At 35.9% G+C, this 22,284-nt stretch overlaps 1 protein-coding gene across 2 annotated transcripts; it reads right to left on the bottom strand.

Annotated features, from left to right (window-relative positions):
* Positions 1-151: 151 nt before the first annotated feature.
* On the bottom strand, positions 152-21,010 carry LOC131629530 (protein ANTHESIS POMOTING FACTOR 1-like). Of its 2 annotated transcripts, none has more exons than XM_058900313.1 (11): positions 20,801-21,010; positions 20,474-20,574; positions 20,183-20,292; positions 20,027-20,093; positions 18,878-18,977; positions 7,881-7,997; positions 7,674-7,811; positions 7,307-7,388; positions 1,610-1,659; positions 539-683; positions 152-418 (listed from the first exon to the last, which is right to left on the bottom strand). In XM_058900313.1, exons 1-11 carry the CDS (start codon positions 20,873-20,875, stop codon positions 387-389), a joined length of 1,017 nt encoding a protein of 338 aa, XP_058756296.1. In that variant the 5' UTR covers positions 20,876-21,010; the 3' UTR covers positions 152-386. The 2 variants fall into 2 exon arrangements, with proteins under 2 accessions (XP_058756296.1, XP_058756295.1); XM_058900312.1 differs by having other exon boundaries at positions 152-478.
* Positions 21,011-22,284: the final 1,274 nt, after the last annotated feature.

Here is a 22,284-nt window from a genome sequence, read left to right on the forward strand (position 1 = left end):
GGTTATATTTGGTTATATATAACCTACTTTTAAAAAAAATTCAGTTTTAAAAAATATTTTTTAAGAATTTTTTTTTCAAAAAAAATAATTTATTTTGAGAATCAAAACTGGTTATAAAACCAAAATTGATTATATAATATAACCGACCAAGTTTTCAATTTATCCATAATTTTTTCAAGGCAGGGCAAACATATCACCATTTAAACAATTAAAAATAAACTTGTTTGACTACTAGAAGAGCATCCATTTAATAGTCGGATTTTATGGAATTTACAATATACAAGATCTAGCTAAGTTGCATCCTCAAAAGCAAAAAAGCAAAAGGCCTATTGATTTGTTGATGTACCAGCGTCTGTGCTGGTTCAATGTTCAGCGTCTGTGCTGGTTCAATGTTGGGGCTGAAGTCCCGGTTCAGCGCCTGTGTCAACATCCTCGTCTGTGCTGGTTCAATGTTGGGGCTGAAGTCCCGGTTCAGCGCCTGTGTCAACATCCTCGTCTGTGCTGGTTCAATGTTGGGGCTGAAGTCCCGGTTCAGCACCTGTGTCAGCATCCTCATCTTTCAGCTTTGGTTCGTTGTTAGGTATCCAAAACGTGAGAACAGTTGAGGCAGCTGCAAACATGGCTCGACGAGGAGCCCATTTCAAGCACCAAGGCACGCCAATATGGCTACTCCAACATGCTACCTACAGAGAAGAAGAAAACCATAATGTTTATAAGCGCTCTATCATACTTGGATGTATAAACACATTTGAAGTATTTTGTCTTTTATTTGTTTTTATACTACGTGGCCGAAATTGGTTGTTTAGTCCATCCTCCATTTACAAACAAAATATTCTAAGACTAGTTTTACATTTTCTTATCAGTTGAAGTCACCTTTGAAAGGAAACTTTTATAGAGAATAAAAGAAAATACAGTGAATTTATAGACAATATTTAACCATTTTGGTAAGTGTGCATGTGTGAGTAGGGTATTATAGTACTTATTCCTATACATGTGATTTGAATAAATCCCTCTGTTCCCGAGTCAATACTTGCGTGAACATCAACGTTTTTACTCGTACCCTATGGGTGTTTAAGTGCCCAAACCCGCACCTATTACCCGCAGTTCTAATAAAATTAAATCAATCAATTATTAAACATCATATTATTTTAAGTTTTTAACTACATTAAAAAATCAAAGATTTTATTTTAAATTATGAACTAAACGAATATTTACATAAAAACGTGTAATAGTAAACTTGTAATAGTTTAATAGTGATGTATTTTTTTTAAAGTGATAACATGCATTTTTATATAATAATAATATAAATTAAAATATATAATTATATATCGCGTACGGGGCGAATGTGGGTACGAAAATACTCATACCCGCTTATTTTAGCAGATAATTACCGGTGCTCATGTCTATACCCAATTTATGGATTTTTACCCTACCCGTTGTAAGTATTTTTTGCGGATATCCACTAGATATAGATTCAATTGTCACCCCTAACCTCAACTTTAATGAACTAAATATGATGGCTTGGAAATGAAATTTTAAGTAACTTCTTTAAAATAAGTAAATTTTTAGGGACTGCAGATTCATGTTTTAGTATAAAACAAATTAATACCTCGCTGTTCCTATCAATACTCCAAGCATGCATTGTCCGGCCTCCTGAACCTTGAACATTAGAAAAATTAGTTTAGTTTAACTTTTAATCATCTATATATTAGTAAACAATGATAAGGGGAGTAAAATGAAGAGGATGGCATTTGGTGATCTAAAAGGGATAAAAACAATACCACATTGAATATATAGTAGTTATTCTAGGGTGTTCTGAAGCAAGATATTTATTACTCTAGGGTTACAAACAACTTTTGAATTCATAAAATTTTAATGTCAAGAATGATGATTGCTCAACAAGACTTTTTTAACAAACTTAACAAAACATTGAATATAACTGCAGCAACCTTAGAAGCTTTATTTTACAAGAGAAATTTAGGGTGAGGTGTTGTTGGTGCCCCAGTCCAAAGCAGAACAGACCTTAGGGCTCAAAGAACACTCACAAATGAATTTGAATTAACCTCCCTCCAAAGACACTAGTGGGGCTCAAACCCACAACCTTCAGAACCAAAACCTGCTTTTTTACCATTAGACCAAACCCTTGGAGTTCTGCAGCCTCAGAAGTTATTTAGGGGAAATTTACCGTTAGACCAAACCCGTGGAGTTCTGCAGCCACAGAAGTTAGTTAGGGAGTGTGTGGGGATCAAGCAAGAATTTTGTTAGCCTTGTATTTTCTCTCTTTTGGCACTTCGAAATTGAGAATTAATTTAGTACTCCTTGTGGGTTTTGAGAGCTTTGCCTCTTGTGTGTTCTTGAATGAACCATCTTGGTTCACATCAAAGGTTTTGATATCTCTGCTGCGAATTCTCACTTGTCTTATAACGCTCAAGTGTGGCGTCATCTTTTCATCTCTGTCTTTCTCCATTGTTTTTCTATTGTTATTTACCATTTCATGTCAATTTATTTTATAAATCTATTTCATGGTTTGTACCTTGATGTGCATTCCATCATCATTGTCTTCTTCCTTACATTTGGCGCCATATCCAAGCAATACAAAGTTTATAGTTATATTCATTCTTGTTCAATAAGAAGTATGTGTCATTGAAGAATTAATGAAGACTATTCTTTATAAAGTTGACATCCTTTTTGTCTTTAATTCTTAATGAAAGAATCAACTCGAGGACAATCCCTTAAATTTTATGCAATCATCACTGAATCATATCAGGTATTGACAGGCACACCATTGCTGGACTTATTGGGCCAACGATTAGGTTGTACCAAAGAAAGAAGAAGGGCAGAAATGGAAAAGGCGGGATGGAATATTTAAGTGGAGAAATTTGTAATGGAGGAGCCTAATAAAACAACACACAGGTTGAAGCCAATCAGTGATGGAAGGGTGTGCTGAAAGCATGGGAAGTTGAGGGAGGGAATGGAACTAAAAGAGGTGTCACCATGTCAGATTCGTATAAAAAAATTGGCAGGCCTGGGGAAAAAAAGTACCATTCTTCTTTGAGTTTATATCTATTTTTCTGATTTATTCGCTATACTTATTGTTTCTGCAACCATGGTTATAGCAATGCTAAATACATCTCCATTTAGTTCTAACGGAATTACCAGGAAGTATCGGACACCGAAGAGGACAAAGGAATAGTCATGCTAAATAAGAGGACCATGGAATAGGATTGCTAAATAATGAAAATGATAGCAATAATAACGACATTAATCTTGATGATGGAAGAATATGAGGGTAATCAGTCTTGAACTATGTTGTTTATAAGTTGTGCGTTTTTTAACTTATTAGCTCATGAGTTTAGACTCTATAACTTGATCTTATGAGATAGAAGTTGTTGGAAAGTATTTTATTTCATAATTTTTTTTGTTTTCGTTTATTCTCTTTTATTTTTCTTTATTCTTCGTCAAAGAGAAAATTAATTATAATTATTGTATTTCTATTATATAAACTAGCCTAGAGCTGAAGAATAAAATTAGAACAACATTTTATCATTCTTTTTAATATGGTATCAAGAGTATTAGGTTAGGTTACTGTAAAGCTTTCCACAACTAGTGGGAAATTGTTGGTGTAAGTCCTAGAGGCCAATACTAGTGGGAGATTGTTGGTGTAAACCCTAGAGACCAAGCCCGCTTACCCGCTTCACATACCTGTTTAGCCCCCTATGGCGAATCAGAATAACAGGTGGTCTTCCCCAGCACAGGCCTACACCAGATCCAACCATGACGAACAACTACAACCTAAGTCGGGCGGTGGCTACGGTGGTCGTGCATTTTAGGCTAGTAATTCTGACCAAAGGCAGCAAATCTCTTCGACTCAGCTTCCACTCACTACGGAACAATTAGACAAACTATACAAACTTCTCGAGTCTCTAACTCTTTCTTGCTCTATAGCAACAAAAGGTAATTCTGCATTTCTAAGTGTCAGTCTCAGTCATACTTGGGTAGTAGATTCAGGTGTCTCTAATCACATGACATGTGAATCTACTTTGTTCTCTTCATATAGTCCATGTGCATGTAATCAAAAAATAAAAATTGCAGATGGCTCTTTTTCAGCCATTGCATGTAAAGGGTCAGTTGTGTCGTATCCAGTGTTAACTCTTAAAAATGTTCATGTTCCAAACTTATCATGTAATTTAATGTTTGTTAGTAAATTAACCCAAGATATGAATTGTCAAACTAATTTTTTTCCGATCTCACTATGTCTTTCAGGATTTGAACTCGGAAAAGATGATGGCAGTGCTAAGGAGAGTGGAGGACTCTACTACCTTGACGTTGGATCTGCATCACAACTACCTTCAAAACCAATAAATTCCTGCTTTGAGTCTTTTTTTTGTTTTGAATAATAAAGATGACAACATTATGGTATGGCATTTAAGATTAGGTCATCTTAGTTTTCGTTACTTAAAACACTTGTTTCCTAAGTTATTTCATAATAAAAGTTTTTCTTCGTTTAAATGTGAAGCATGTGAGTTTGCAAAGCATCATCGTTCCCAATTTTCAATACAGCCCTACAAACCATCAAAATCTTTTTCTATTATTCATAGTGATATTTGGGGCCCTAACCGTACAAGTACACTCTCTCAAAAAATGGTTTATCACATTTATAGATGACCATACAAGAGTATGTTGGGTGTAATGGTTAAAGGTGAAATCGGATGTTTGTTAGGCTGTAAAGAATTTTTTTACAATGGTGCAGAACCAATTTCAAACAAATATCCAAGTCTTTAGAAGTGATAATGGCAAAGAATATTTTAACACTATCCTAGATGATTTTTTTCTAAAAAATGGGATTGTACATCAAAGTTCATATCCAAATACTTCTCAACAAAATGGAGATGCCGAAAGAAAAAATGCATTTATTGGAGGTTGCTAGAGCTCTACTTTTCTCGAATAAAGTACCAATCTATTTGTGGGGCGGAGTTGTTTTAACAGCTGCATATTTAATTAACAGAATGCCCTCCAAAATTCTCAATTTTCAAACTCCAATTAATAACTTCAAAGAATGTTTTCCTAGCACTCGTGTTTTAACTGATCTAACATAAAAATTTGGTTGCACAGCTTTTGTTCATGAACATAAAAATGTTGGAAAACTTGAACCACGTGCTATAAAATGTGTGTTTGTTGGATACTCTCGACCCAGAAAGAATATAAATGTTTTGATCCAAAAAACAAGAAAATGTTTGTCACTATGAACGTTACATTCTTTGAAAATAAACCTTTTTTTTTATGACACTCATCTTCAAGGGGGAGGGGGGGATATAAAGGAAGACTTGTTTCACATCGAGGACATGAGTTTTTTAAATAGTTTATCTTTGTCTGTATCACAAAGTTATGAGACTTATACTTCTGCACCAATAGAAAATGGCCATGATTCTTTACATGATCCTACTCCTGTTATGAGTAAAGAATTTTGTGAATCCGAGCCTACATTTTCTCATGTAGAAAACAATGAGAATCCTGAAAACGATGATAATGATGATCTAATTGAAATGCCACAAAAATAATGAGTCACTACAAGAAAACATATTTGAATTAGGAAACGGGACTTGGAAAGGGAAGGATTTTGTGAAAAAGCACCACAAAGGAAGGGATGAGTCCACATCTGAACAGTGTCAGGAATCTAAATCAGGAAATGATCAACCTCCTAAGAATAGGAAAGGTAAGTCCATCTCTATTTCTGAACGTCGTATTTTGTATCCTGATATAGATGATCTTGTTGCTATTAGAAAACCTGTTAGATCTTGTACGAAACACCCCATGTCCAATTTATATCATATTCAAATTTGTCTTCATCTCTGTATGCCTTCCCCTCAAAATTGTCTAGTGTAGAAATTCCAAAAAATGTACAGGTTGCTCTAGAAATTCCAAAGTGGAGGGAAGCTGTACTTGAGGAGATGAAAGCTTTTAAAAAAAACAAAACTTGGAGTGCTACGACACTACCAGATGGCAAGAAGACGGCAAGAAGACGGCAAGAAGACTGTTGGATGCAAATGGGTATTTACTGTGAAGTATAACTCAGATGGGTCAATTGAAAGGTACAAGACTCGTTTGGTGGCTAAAGGTTTTACTCAAACCTATGATATAGACTACTCATAGACATTTTCTCCTGTTGCAAAACTGAACACTGTCAGAATTCTTTTATCACTTGCTGCTAACCTGGATTGGCCCCTACATCAGTTAGATGCTAATAATGTCTTTCTTAATGGCGATCTAGAAGAAGAAGTATACATGAACATTCCTCCTGGTTTTGAAAACAAATTTGGATCAAATGTATACAAACTAAATAAGTCTTTGTATGGATTAAAGCAGTCCCCTAGAGCTGAGGAATAAAATTAGAATAGCCTTTTATCATTCTTTTCAATAGAAATATATGTTTAAGTTGTTAAGTCAACACTTTATTTTAAATTATGGAATTAAGCATTTTGGTTAGGGTATACAACTAAGAAGCTCTGACGCGCTAATCTGAAGGCGTGTTCCGGTTCCCATACCGGACAACGACACGCGTACGATACGTATCAGACACTTTTTTGAAGTGCACATGGAAAATAAAAATAAAAATGCAACAGACACGGATACGACACATTATTTCAAATAACGGACACAACAACCTCTCAAATTCTCATAATTTTAAAAAATAAAAACATTTTTTACCTTTCATATTTCATTTCCCCACTATAAAAACAACTCGTATTCCTTTTTTTCCATCTTTTCTATTTGTTTTCATCTTCTTTATTTGTTTTCATCTTTGCCGCACGCCGGTATTTCACCGTCGCCACCATAGGTGTTCCACTCTTTCTCTTCTGATACTCATTCTTTTTCTTTCTTAATTGAAAGTACTCAATTTAAGTCTTTTTTTTTTTTTTGTTAATTGAGAGTACTAAGTCTAAATATCCATAAATTTTGGTTCTCATTTTAGACTATTTATAAATTACGCTCATAAATTGTATTATTTTATTATATATATATATATATATATATATATATATATATATATATATATATATATATATATATATATATATATATATATATATATATATAGCCGCGTCCTATGTTTTTTACATTAGCAGGGTCCTCGTGTCTGTATTCGTGTCCATGTCAGTATCGTATCTGTGTCTGAGTGCGGGCTTCTCAGGTATACAACCTTTTATAAACTTTAGGACGTCTCCTAAGTTGATGAGGGGTTTTTTGTTAGATGCAACAAAATGATGTTAATAAAGCTAACTTGTAAAATCTATACATAAATATATACCTGCCACTACATACTTCCCGTCTGGGGTAAATGTCGCCTCTGTTGAGGTGCCATGAGACGGTTCCAAACTAAAACCACAGCGCTGCACAAGAAGTTCTACCATAAACCTAAACATATTGTTGAATAAATTGCATAAATAAATTGTTAACTTAAATATGTTTTTTATCCCTATAAAAATATCATTTTTTCTTTTAGACCCCACTAATGAGTTACATAAGGATTAAAATTAACATTATATACATATTACATAGACCAGTTTCAATATAAACAAATTTAGCAAAGACAAAAATATATGTGTAGGGACCAAAAACATATTTAAAGCGTAATTTTAACATAGAAGCTTTGATTATGAAAGAAAGAAATTAACCTTATCTCCTCCATATGCATCAAGAACATATATATTGTTATTAGTAGTAGACAGAAGCATTGATTTTCCATCATTGCTGAATTTAATATCACAAACCTCAGCTTTATCACCACCAACAAGAAAGGTGTCGAAGGGACCCTAAACCATCATGAGTATTGTCAAAGTTGTGAAATTATGAAAAGAAAAACAAAAATTACAGATAAGAACCTTGTCATATGAACGTGAATCGAACAACTTTATAGCTCCCCCTTCCATTGCTACGGCAAAGACCAGGCCTTGTTGGTCGTAGGCAACAGTAGGTCTACCACGTACATGTAAGATTCCCTGAAAACTATAACAGTGAGCATAAATCATAATTTTGTCTCTCCCTCTCTCTCTCTCTATTTTTTCCTTGATGCAGTGTACGAGTTTATATCCTTGGAAGCTCAACTGAAACTGAATTCAGTAATATCACTCGAGTTCTGAATAGCAGCATACTGTTAGATATATATATATATATATATATATATATATATATATATATATATATATATATATATATATATATATATATATATATATATACACATATAGAGGAGGGATCAAATTACACCCGAAGAGTTACACCATAAGTTACACTCGTTCAATAACCACATCTCGAATTAATATTTTTTAAATTCGACCGTTCGATTGAAACATAATATCATATAGATCATAGCTATAAAATTTGAGTTTAATCTATAATGATTTACTATATCATCAAGATATCCAAAGATTAACGTCAAAATGAGCTTTCATATAACGTTAATTTTGATGTAATTCAATGACATAGCAAATCATTATAGATTAAGCTCAAACTTTATAGGTATGATCTATATGATATTATGTTTCAATCCAACGGTTAAATTTAAAAAATATTAATTCGAGATGTAGTTTTTGAACGAGTGTAACTCGTGGTGTAACTCTTCGGGTGTAATTTGATCCCTCTTCATATATATATATATATATATATATATATATATATATATATATATATATATATATATATATATATATATATATATATATATATATATATATATATATATATATATATATATATATATATAGGTTTCTGTTTGTAACTAACTTGTTTAGTTGTCAAGTAGTTAGTTACTCTTGCCTAACAGTTGTTATTCTTTCCTATATATAGTTACCTATTGTATCACTATCATTCAAGGAATACAATAATAAGAACTCTTTCATCTTTCTTCTTCTTTCCTTTATTCTAACATGGTATCTAGAGCTCTTTTCTCGATCTAGCGCTTCCATGGCGTCTCCGTTCAGTACTGAGGGCGTGTTTCCCTCACCTCACGTCGTACTCTCACATCTCATCTCCGTTAAACTGGATGAGAAGAATTTCAAACAATGGAAACAACAGATAAATGGTGTATTCACAGCCACAAACTTCAGCGTTTTGTTACGGCGCCTCTCATTCCTCCGCTTTCTTCCCGGTGCCGATCCTGTTACCGGTGGTGCGAATCCAGCTTTTCTTGACTGGGAGCAACAGCATGCGCTCATTTGCACCTGGCTTCTCTCTATTATCTCCGATCCTCTTCTTCCGAAACTCGTTGATTGCATGTATTCATGGCAAGTGTGGTCTAAAGTTCACCGGTACTTCAACACCTTGCTCACCACCAAGGCGAGACAGCTCTGATCTGAGTTACGAAATCTGACGAAAGGATCGCGCACGATTGCTGTGTTTGTTGTTCGTGTTCGCGATATTAGTGAAGCGTTGCTTTCGATCGGAGATCCAGTTCCTCTTCGTAACCTAATTGAGGTCGTTCTTGATGCTCTCCCTAAGGAATACGATCCTATTATCGCTGCGATAAATAGTAAAGAGGATTTGTGTTCGCTGGATGAATTGAATGGAGTCTTCTTGCACATGAATCGCGACTTGAGAAGAATCATAGAGTTGTACTCACAAAACCTGTGCCCGTGAATCTCACACATGCTCCATCATCATCAACACCGCTCTCGACTGAGATCTTAAGTGCTGATCCGAACCCTAATTTTCCTATTGGAACAAGTCATGTGACTGCAAACGCTGAAAATTGTCAGAACCAGCTGTACAAAGTGTTAATTAGTTGTATATTTTATATTTAAATAGGATTAAACTCTCATAAATAGGATTTGATTAGCTGAATAATGTGTACGTATTTATAGAAATTACTGGCTCTTAGTTATAGAATTGAAACAGGGCAGTAATGAGTATTTATTAGGAATTTCCTTTTCTAAATACATTGTATTCTATTTAAGAGCACAGGCTGCTCTATCATAATAACAGAAAAATTATCTCTGTCATGGCATCAGAGCTCCAAAATCCATAGGAGCCTGTTAAAAAATTGTGGCCTGCATTGCCATTGTTTCCGCTGTGCGGCCTGCATTGTCGATTTTATTTTACAGTCTATATTGCTGTTTTCCCAACAAAATTCAGAATGTCTGAACCAGTTAATACCCCTGCCCCAAACACTGGCTCTGTTGAACTGCAGAATGTTCAACCTAGCCTTCGTCTCAATGGTAAAAACTACCTCAAATGGTCTCATTTTGTCCAAACCTTTTTAAAGGGAAAGGGCAAATTGAATCATCTTACTGGAAAGGATACTCCAGTAGCTACAGACAAAAAGTTTGCTGCATGGGATGAAGATGCTGTTGTAATGTCATGGCTATGGAATTCCATGGTACCCGAGATTAGTGATGCGTGCATATTCATGAAGACTGCCAAAGAGGTGTGGGACAGTTGTAAAGAAAATTATTCCAAGGTTGGTGATGCTGCACAAATTTACGAAATTAAGATGAAGATTGCGACTACCAAACAAGGAGATCGGTCCATTAGTGAGTATGCACAAACTCTACAAAACTTATGGTTGGAGTTGGATCACTATGAACATTTTGAAGCAAAATGCACAGCAGATGCTACTTTACTAAAAAATTATAAGGAGAAGGATAGAATCTATAAGTTCTTAACAGGTCTGAACAACGAGTTTGATCCAATAAGGATTCAAGTACTCGGAAAAGAGTTACCCTCACTAAATGAAACCATGGCTGCCTTTCGAACAGAAGAATCGCGAAGAGGAGTGATGATGGAGCCTCAATCAACTCAAAGTTCAGCCTTAGTAGCAGAAAGTCGAGAGAAGAACATCGACCAATGGAAGAACGGTCAAATCGGAGGAGCCCCCAAAATGGAGATTGAAAGAGGGGATAGCAAGGATTCTCTATGGTGTACATTCTGCAAGAAGCCAAGACACACTGAAGACAGATGCTGGAAACGTCATGGAAAACCGCCAAATCAGAATCGAAATTGGAACACCAAAGGCATTCAACGAGGAGGACCAGCACATGCTCACTTGGTCCAATCAAGTGTTGTTGAGGGAAGTCATTCCAAACCTACTGCAGACTTCAATCCAGAAGAAATTACAAAACTAAGGGAATTACTAGACTCTTTAGGCAAACCCACAAATACAGGTAGTTCTTCCATGGCATTATCAGGTAGTTCTCATCCTTATGCTCTTAGTGTTATACAATCTACAGAAAAAAAGACATGGATTGTTGATTCTGGGGCTACGAATCACATGACCCATTCCTCTACTGAGTTTATCTCTTACACACCGTGTCCAAGTAATAAAAAGATTGTCACTGCAGATGGCACTTTTATTACTGTTGCTGGGAAGGGAGATATTCCACTAAGTCAAAATTTAATTTTGAGAGATGTCTTGCATGTGCCCAAATTATCTGCCAAATTGTTATCTATCCACAAACTTACAACAGATTTACAATGCTTAGTAACATTCACTCCTACACTTTGCAAATTTCAGGATCAGGAAACGGGGAAGATGATTGGACTTGCTAGAGAGGACAATGGGCTCTACCTTCTTATGGAAGCGCGTGGGACAAGTAGCATTAAGAGTCAACTTCCATTGTCTTTGTTGTCAGAATTTGTTCCTTCCCTTAATAAAGAAATCTGGTTGCGTCACTTCCGGTTTGGTCATCCTTCATTTAGCACTCTCAAAAATATGTTTCCCACCTTGTTTCAAGGTATAAACTTAGAAAGTTTTCATTGTGATGATTGTGAACTTGCTAAACACAAACGTGTTAGCTTTCCTAATAATAATAAAAGAATGTCTACTCCTTTTTCCTTAATCCATAGTGATGTTTGGGGGCCATTCAATATCCCAAATATATCTGGGGCCCGTTGGTTTGTCATTTTTATTGATGATTGTACTAGAGTGTCATGGATGTATCTCTTAAAACAAAAAAGTGAAGTCACTCAAATATTTAAATTGTTTTTTCAAATGATAAGAACCCAATTTGAGACTACCATCAAACGGTTTCGTTCTGATAATGCCAAAGATTATTTTAATCAAACATTGTCTTTCTTTTTCACTGAAAATGGTATTATTCATGAATCATCATGTGTCCACACCCCACAACAAAATGGGGTGGCTGAAAGAAAAATTGGGCATATTCTCAATTTTACCCGAGCATCTTTAATACACACAAATGTTCCAAAACAATATTGGGGGGAGGCTGCTCTTACTGCAGCCTACTTGATTAACCGCTTACCCTCTCAAATTCTTCAGAATAACAGCCCCATTCAGCTCCTCTCCAAATTCTACCCAAATTTCAAAACTTCAAACAACCTAGTTCCTAGGATCTTTGGATGTGTGTCATTTGTCCATGTTCATTCTCCACATCGAGGAAAACTTGATCCTCGAGCTATTAAATGCATATTTCTTGATTACTCCCCTACCCAAAAGGGTTACAAGTGTTATCAACCTACAACAAAAAAGAATTTTGTGTCTATTGATGTCACTTTTGTCGAAACCGAATCCTTTTTTTCCAAACCTTATCTTCAGGGGGAGAAGGAATATATTGAAGATAAGGATGATTTGTTCCAAGACCTTTCTTTTATGCCCACTTCATTACAGACTCCTAATGCTACTCGTCCACTACAAGTTTACACAAGAAGGGCAGCACCTATTATCCAACCTGTGCAAGTTCCAGAATCTGACCCAAATCCTGAAACTGTAATTGATGAGACTGTTTTAGAGGAGCAAATTGTGCCCCCTGAAACTGAAGTTGATGGGACTGTTTTAGAGGAGCAGCATATGTCCATGGATGCTAGAGATCTTCCAATTGCAATAAGGAAGGATGTTAGAGAATGCACAAAAAGGCCAAGGTATCCATTGTCTCACTTTATATCCTATGATAATTTGTCCAACAATCATAGAAGTTTTCTTGCTCATTTAAACAATACCACTATCCCAAAAAATGTTACTGAAGCACTAGATATCAAAGAGTGGAGAGAAGCTATGAAAGTCGAAATGGATGCACTAGAGAAAAATGGAACTTGGAAGTTAGTAGAGCTTCCTAATGACAAAAAACTTGTTGGCTGTAAATGGGTATTCACCCTTAAATACAAGTCTGATGGAACACTTGAAAGGTATAAAGCAAGACTAGTAGCTAAAGGGGTACACACAAACGTATGGGATTGACTATCATGATACTTTCTCTCCCGTCGCAAAAATGAGCACTGTCAGAATTTTGTTATCTCTAGCAGCTAATTATGGATGGAATTTGCAGCAATTCGATGTCAAGAATGCTTTCCTACATGGGAACCTTGAAGAAGAAATTTACATGGAGGTCCCACCTGGGTTCAGCTTTGAGAAAGGCAAAGTTTGTAAGCTAAAGAAGGCCCTTTATGGACTGAAACAGTCCCCTAGGGCCTGGTTTGGCAGGTTTACTACTGTGATGAAAGATATGGGATTTAAACAAAGTCAGGGAGATCACACTTTGTTTACTAAGCATTCAGCCTTAGGGGGAGTTACTGCACTAATTGTTTATGTGGATGATATAATTGTAACAGGAAATCATCAAGCAGAAATGGATAGCCTAAAAGTGTGTTTGCTGAAAGAGTTTGAAGTAAAAGAGTTGGGCAGATTAAAATATTTTTTGGGCCTTGAAGTGGCACACTCTCGTCATGGTATTTTCATCTCTCAACAGAAATATGTGCTGGATTTATTATCTGAAACTGGTAAATTGGGATGCAAACCAGTAGAAACTCCAATTGAACAAAATCACAGACTTAGTGAATTTGTTGAAGATGCAAGTGTGGATAGAGAATCCTATCAAAAGTTGGTTGGAAAGTTAATATATTTATCTCACACTAGGCCAGACATAGCTTATGCAGTGGGAGTGGTGAGTCAATTCATGCATAATCCCAAAGAAAATCATCTTAGAGCTGTTTATCAAATTTTGCAATACTTGAAGGGCACTCCTGGAAAAGGAATTCTATTTACAAAGGGTGAAGGAATTACTTTAGAAGCTTATACAGATGCTGATTATGCTGGATCAGTAGATGACAGAAGATCCACATCCGGATATTGTACTTTTCTTGGAGGAAACTTGGTGACTTGGAGAAGCAAAAAACAAAATGTTGTTGCGAGGTCAAGTGCAGAAGCAGAATTTCGGGCTATGGCTTTAGGTATTTGTGAACTCCTATGGCTGAAAATAATTCTACATGACCTAAAGATTGAATGGAATGGACCCATGAAACTATATTGTGACAACAAGTCAGCAATAAACATTGCACATAATCCAGTGCAACATGATAGAACGAAGCATGTCGAAGTAGACAGACATTTCATCAAGGAAAAATTGGATAGTGGGACAATATGTATACCATTTGTATCAACTGGAAATCAGCTGGCAGATGTTCTTACAAAAGGATTAAGTGGCTCTACATTTCAATCTATTATCAGCAAGTTGGGAATGGGTAATATCCACTCTCCAACTTGAGGGGGAGTGTCAGAACCAGCTGTACAAAGTGTTAATTAGTTGTATATTTTATATTTAAATAGGATTAAACTCTCATAAATAGGATTTGATTAGCTGAATAATGTGTATGTATTTATAGAAATTACTGGCCCTTAGTTATAGAATTGAAACAGGGCAGTAATGAGTATTTATTAGGAATTTCCTTTTCTAAATACATTGTATTCTATTTAAGAGCACAGGCTGCTCTATCATAATAACAGAAAAATTATCTCTGTCAAAAATCATGACTATGGTTCACATGGTGGTCGATATAGTCGTGGTTGTGGTTGTTCTGGTCGTGGTAGTGGCCGTTTTGGAAAGGTCTCGTGTCAGATTTGCCATAAATCTTAACATGATGCATCTGTATGCTATCACAGATACTCTTACTCTGGTGCACCTTTTCTCTCACCACGAGCTCCCTTCAATCCTAACATGATGGCTCCATGTCCCTCGTATCCTCCCTCATCTGGATACCCTGCTACTCTAAGGCCAACGCCACCTAGGCATCCTCAACCACAGGCTTTTCTCACAGATTCAGATCCTGGTTTCAACAACCAGTGGTGGTACCATGTCACGCCTGATGCTTTAAATTTGTCTGATTCTTCCTCACTGTCTGGAGCTGAACAAGTGTTTATGGAAAACAGCCAAGGTTTGTCTATTAACTTTGTAGGTTCCATGAATTTTCCCTTATCCAATCATCTTAATTCATCTCTAATTTTACACAATCTTCTTTTTGCCCCTCACATCACTAAGAACCTCATAAGTGTCGAGTAAATTCGCACAAGATAAATGTGTTTCCTTTGAGTTTCATCCTCAAGTTGTCTTGTCAAATCGCAGGATTCTTCTGAAGTCCTCCTTCGTGGCACTGTTGGAGCTGATGGTCTTTATAGATTTGCCAACCATGCTTCAGCTCTGTCCAAGTTTCATAGTCATAGTCCTTGTAATAATCTTAGTTCCACTTGAAATTCAGCTGCTACATGCAACTGTATCTCTCTTTGTAATACTGTTTCAAATATTACTAAAAATGCTCCTGATTCTGGTTGTCAGTTTTATCCTACTCTCTTTGTAATACTGTTTCAAATATTACTAAAAATGCTCCTGATTCTGGTTGTCAGTTTCATCCTAATGCTCATGTTTCTACCGTTAATATTCCTAATTCATATCAAACTGTGCCTTGACCAAATTCCATATCTAATAACAAATAACAAATATGCTTTAAGGCACACAAGACTTGGACATCCTCATCACCATACCCTTACAGAAGTTCTCAAACTATGTAATATTCCCATCCGTCATAAACCTCCTACTGATTTATGTTCAGCTTATTAATTGGGCAAGTCACACCGACTCTCATCCTCTTTGTCCACCACTGTCTACCATCATCTCTTTGAACTAGTTATGTATGATCTGTGGGGCCCTGAACCAATCCAGTCCTCAGGTGGTTATACTTATTTTCTCACCTGTGTTGATGCTTTTTCCAGATTTGTCTAGGTTTTCCCTCTTAGGTTAAAATCCGACACCCTCACCCAATTCATTCACTTCAAATCCATGGTTGAACTCCAATTTAATTGCAAAACTAAAGGAGTTCAAAGTGATGGAGGTGGTGAATTCAAACCTTTCACCAAGTACCTTACTGAATTGGGAATTATCCATCGTTTCACTTGTCCCTATACCCATCATCAAAATGGTATATTGGAAATAAAATACCGTTATATAGTTGAAACAGGTTTGGCTTTGCTTGCTTATTCCAGGCTGCCTCTCAAGTATTGAGATCTTGCCTTTGTCACTACAGCCTATCTCATCAATAGGCTGCCCAGAGTTCCTTCCTCCAAAACCAGTCCCCTTACTCCATTTTACTGCACAAACCCCCTGATTACTCGTGTCTTTAGGTGTGCATGCTTCCCATTTCTTCGTCCCTATAATTTTCATAAGCTTGCATTTAGATCCCACGAATGTGTTTTCTTAGATTACTCAACAATTCATAAAGGGTACAAGTGCCTTGCAGCAGATGGCCATATATATTTCTAAGGATGTGTTTTTTCATGAGTCCAGGTTTCCTTTTCTAGACCTTTTCCCTGCCTCTACTTCTACTTCCTCTAGTCCTCACTTTGCCATGTCTTGGTTTCCCTCTGCTGCCTCTCCATCACTTCCTCCTATTCATCATGTCCCTACTCTACAACATGTCAGTCCCGGTGTTATTCCTGCTTCTTCTTCCATTAACAGGCAGTCAGTCTCCATCCACCCCTCCACATTCTCTAGTTGCAGCTACTCCCAACCCAACTATGCCAAGTCTTTTGTCTCTCTCAAGCCAACCCAATCTCAGTTGAACTCTCCTTCACCCAATTTTACCATTCCTAACTTAGTTAAAGCCAGCACTATTTCCCCATCTTCCTTACCAGTTTTTGTTCCATCTGACAGTTCTGGTTACAATTATGTTTCGACTTACAGTCCTTTTTCTATTCCTCCTGTTCTCCACCCTCTTAATGTTCATCCCATGCAAACTCGAGCCAAGCGTGGGATTATCCAACCTAGGCTTCACCCCACACTTTTCCTAACCCATATGGAACCTACATCGGTTAAACGGGCTTTGGCAACCCCTCACTGGTTTCAGGCATGCAGGATGAATATCAGGCTCTTTTGAAAAACCATACATGGACTTTGGTGTCTCCATCTGCTACAAAAAGGCCCATTGGCTGCAAATGAGTCTTTCGTGTAAAAGAGAATCCTGATGGCTTTATCAATAGGTACAAGGCAAGACTAGTTGCCAAAGGGTTTCATCAGTAGGCTGGTAGTGATTTCACCGAGATATTTTCTCCTATTGTTAAGCATGTTATTGTCAGAACAGTCCTCACTCTTGCAATCACCAATCGGTGGTCAATTAAGCAAATCAACGTTAACAATGCCTTCCTCAATGGGCTTCTTGAGGAAGAGGTGTATATGATTCAACCCCCTGGGTTTGAAGCTACTGACAGGTCTCTTGTTTGCAAGCTTAACAAAGCTTTATATGGGCTAAAACAAGCCCCAAGGCCTGGTTTGACAGGCCCACCAGCAAGTGTGATCCTAGCTTGTTCTTTCTCCATACTAGCAGCTTAACTATTATGGTCTTGGTTTATGTGGATGATATAATCATTGGGAGTTCTCCTTCATTCATTGCTAATCTTATCAAGAGTCTCAACACAAAGTTTGCTCTCAAGGACCTAGGGCAGCTGGACTATTTCCTGAGGATTGAGGTTACTCATCTGTCCAATGGCTCCTTACTTCTCTCTCAAACAAAATATGTAAGTGACTTGCTTGCAAGAGTGAATATGTCTACTGCCAATGGAATGCCTACTCCCATGATCTCCAGCAGTAAACTATCCAAAATTGGTTCTAACACAGTTTCAGATCCAACTCAGTTTCGATCCATTGTTAGTGCTCTTCAGTATGCAACCTTGACCAGGCCCGAGTTATCCTTTTTTGTCAACAAAGTGTGTCAGTTTTTGTCCAATCCTTAGGAGGAGCATTGGAAAGCAGTGAAAAGAATCCCCGAATCTAAGTGGTACACTTCATTATGGATTGATTCTTCAACCTGCCCCTAGGCACCAACCCTTGTCCCTTCTAGGCTTCTGTGATGCTGACTAGACATTAGACCCTGATGACAGAAGGTCCACAACAGGTGTTTGTGTGTTTTTAGGTCCTAAAATGATTTCTTGGTGGTCAAAGAAGCAACAACTGGTGGCAAGATCCAGTGCATAAGCAGAGTACAGGAGCATGTCTTAACCGGCTGCATAAATGCTATGGATTCAAAGCACGTGGAGCTTTACATTTTCTTTGTGAGAGAAAAGGTCCTTAACAAAAGCCTGACAGTAGCTTATGTGCCTGCCCAGGATCAGTGGGCAGATGCCCTAACAAAACCTCTCTTTGCTGCAAAATTCCTTCCTCTTCGAGATAAGCTTAGAGTGTTCAATAAAAGAAGTTTACTTGAAACACCCTCAGCTTCTAAGGGGGAATGTTAGAGATATATAGATAATATGCTATAGGTTTCTGTTTGTAACTAACTTGCTTAGCTGTCAAGTAGTTGGTTACTCTTGCCTAACAATTGTTATTCTTTCCTATATATAGTTACCTATTGTATCACTATCATTCAAGGAATACAATAACAGAATTCTTTCATCTTTCTTCTTCTTTCCTTTATTCTAACACATACTACAAGTAGTAGCTTGTTTATCATCTAGTTTATAGTATACTTAGTTATTAGTATAATATATTGTTCCATCTAGTATCTACACTATTATAACTAAGAATTATATTCTTTTAACTGGTCTTAGAAAGATACATAACTACATTAAACCGCCACTCAAATAAAATGTTTAAGAAAAAAACAGACCAACCTGGCAGGCATTTACACGTAGATCCCATAACCTTACATTGTGGTCTACAGAACCAGACATGAAACTATCGTTGATAGGAGACATGCAGAGAGAAACAACTCTGCAAAACAAATCATAAAACAGAAATCAGCAATGCAATCACATATAGCAAGGAACCAACAAGCACAAAAGTCAATCATTATTGTTCTAATCTCACTCGAGAAAACTATCTATCTTGGATCTGAATTGATTTCAAGAAAGGATGAGGTAAAGGAAAACTTACTATGTAATATGGGATTAAATCCCGTTATCTCCTTCTATTTCCATTGGTTAATTTTTCTTATTTCCTTTTATTTGTTTGTGCAGTTTTGTATTTTCATATATATGGTTATCATGATAGATTTTATTTCCCTTAACCCTTGGATAGCAATTAGTAGATTGTATGTATAGTATCTATAAAGTGCAATTTGTGTCCGTTGTACTATTGAATCATTTCAAGAATATCTATCAAATTTTCCATCTTTTCGATTCAGTGTCAAACTATGCTGTCAATAGAAGGGTCACCGTGCATGGTCACGAGTTTTTGGTACAGGTGTGGCGTGCGTCCAGCAGGCATAGCACTTGCGGCCTCCAAATACAGCTGAATAGTGCTATTGTGCCCACAAGTGGGGCATGGGGTTTGAATGGTGCTGTTTCTGTTCAACTTTTTTAATGGTTTTTGGTCATTCTTGGAAGCGAGGTCATCCATTCTTTAATGGCTATCTCAAATCATATGTACAGTTATCTATAATCTGTAATTTGTGCTTGCTCTTCTCTATCACGAGATTATTTTTAATACCACCGACAAGGTAAAACTTTTTACATATGCATCCAACAAATCTCACCATAGTGTCACTTTCTTAGGTTAGTTCCTAAAATATCTTTGCAAATATCTACCTGGTTTGATTTGATTGGATATGCGAGTAAAAAAGTTTTACATTGTGTATACAAATTAAATTCTTATATCAATCGAGGAATAATATTCAGATTTTCCATCTTTTCAAGTCTTACTTCAATAAAAGAGAAGGACAAAACAAATTTAATTTAATTCCCCAGAAGGTGAAAATAAGACTAAAAATCAAGTAAAAATCAAGGAAAAAACATTCATGCAGAAGAAGAGAGTGTTGAAACCTCTGTTTATGCCCTTTGAAGTATCGTAGACAGCGGTTATCATACATTGATAAATACCGCAGCGATTCTGGCACAGGAGGAAAAAAGAAGTGAATACGCGCAGACATATTGTAGTCATAAATAACAGTAATAAAAGTGTCAATTAGAGAAGCTCACCTCCAGTAGACTCCAAATTGTACCTTGAAGAGCATATGACAGAACTTGGATGATGAGTAAAGCATATTTGATCAGTACCGTGTTTCTTATGATAAGTGGTCTTCAACAACCTAGAATTCACCGTTATAACATAAAATGCTTAGTTATAGAAATTACTTACTCCTATAGGAAACTGTAAATCATATAAAGTTGCAGCAAGCTAGAAAGCATCCCCAAACATAGGTGCAGTAACTAACTTAGCATTAGCAATGTCATAGAGTTAGGGTTTAAGGTTTAGGTGCAGTAACTAACTTAGCATTAGCAATGTCATAGAGGCGCACTGAATCATCCTCACTAGCTGTGACAAGTAAATCATCCTTACGATGGAAATCAATTGAATATATCTTCCCAACCTGCAAATACCAACACATACATAATTAAAACAATATGAAGGCGAAAATTTTGCAATGAATTACCACGCGATTTACAAAAACATACACATAGGGTTTGGTCCAAGGGTTTCAGTGTGAGAGTGTAATGTAAACAAATTTCAAAATCGCTTAGTACAAAAGAGAATCAATGACCCTAAAATGGTTGAATAATTATGAAACTAAAAGCGTAAAGGAAGGGAAGAGTTACGAAGTCAGAGAAAACTGCTCCAATAGACATGGTGCGGACGATGTCGTCATCAAGCTCTGAAAGTGATGTCGTCATCGTCGAAGAACTGAGCTGAGCAAAGACGCACGCACAAGCAGTTACTCAACTTCTCACACTCCTTTTACACATCGCATCCTACTTCCTATAGATTTGTTGGGAATCACTCGGGAAGTGCTGACCTTCGGGATATATTTTACAATTATTAGATTTTATTATAGGGAAATCAACTTTGTTTATTGAATAATTTAAATTTTAAGTTTTGCTTATAATTTGTGAAACACCTATTTTTAAATCTGATTTATTAATAACTTATTTAATAATATATTTTATTTGAATATATATATTATGCTTGAATCGTGATGTTGAACTTCTGATGCGGTGTTGCAACTTGAAAGTCTCTAGTGTAGTGGATTACGAGGGTGGACCTGCAAGGTTGACACTCTAAAGCCTAAATCAGTTAATGAGTCTAAAAAAATAGTAGAGTTAACTGATTTGGACGTTAGAATGTTAACCATATTGTATATTTTTCTCTTTGCAATGGTCAATCTAGGGAATGGCCTTATGGGAACATTAAATGATTTTGATGGTGGGGGTTCCTTATTTGATGGCTAGCTAATATGTAATTCGATAATTTTTCCCATACTTTGTTTTGTTATAGTTGTGAAACTTATGACTTGTTATAAATGGGGCGTCATACTCTTTCTATGAATAAGAAATGATGGGGCGTCACACTTTTTCTCATACTGTTGCTCTATATTTTTTCAATGATTGTATCTTTCTTTCTTCATTGACAAAATTTTTAACATTTATTTTTTTCACTTTCTATTTTCAAGATTTGATCTTGAAAATTTTCTCTTGGAACAAAAGCTATTTGACAATTTTTAAATAAAATGAGTATGTGTTGGTAAGACGATCATATTAGATGGTGTGGCAAGTGATCGAGAGAGGGGCGAATAGGTCACCTCCTCTTAACAAAGTTAAAATATTATAAATGAATGGCTAATATTATATATATATATATATATATATATATATATACTTAATAACTAAAAGTAATTAATCAACCTTAACATTGTATTTTTTTTCACCATATTCATATTGTATTATGGATTAATTGACGTAAAAAAATTCAATATTTTTCTTCTTCCCCTACATCAAATTTTAGATTTCTTCGTCACTAATTAACTAAGTTAAAATATTAAAAATGAATGACCCATATTATATATAAATTCAAAAAAATAACCTTAATATTAGTTTGTTCACCATCATAGTATGATGAATTAATTGATGTAAAAAATTTCAATATTTTTCTTCTTCCTCGATATTAAATTTTAGGTTTCTTGTTCACTAAGTAACAAAGTTAAAATATTATAAAAGAATGACTCATATATATATATATATATATATATATATATATATATATATATATATATATATATATATATATATATATATATATATAAGTA

This window comes from Vicia villosa, unplaced genomic scaffold (genome assembly GCF_029867415.1).
Source record: "Vicia villosa cultivar HV-30 ecotype Madison, WI unplaced genomic scaffold, Vvil1.0 ctg.000577F_1_1, whole genome shotgun sequence".
NCBI classification, from domain to species: Eukaryota; Viridiplantae; Streptophyta; class Magnoliopsida; order Fabales; family Fabaceae; genus Vicia; species Vicia villosa.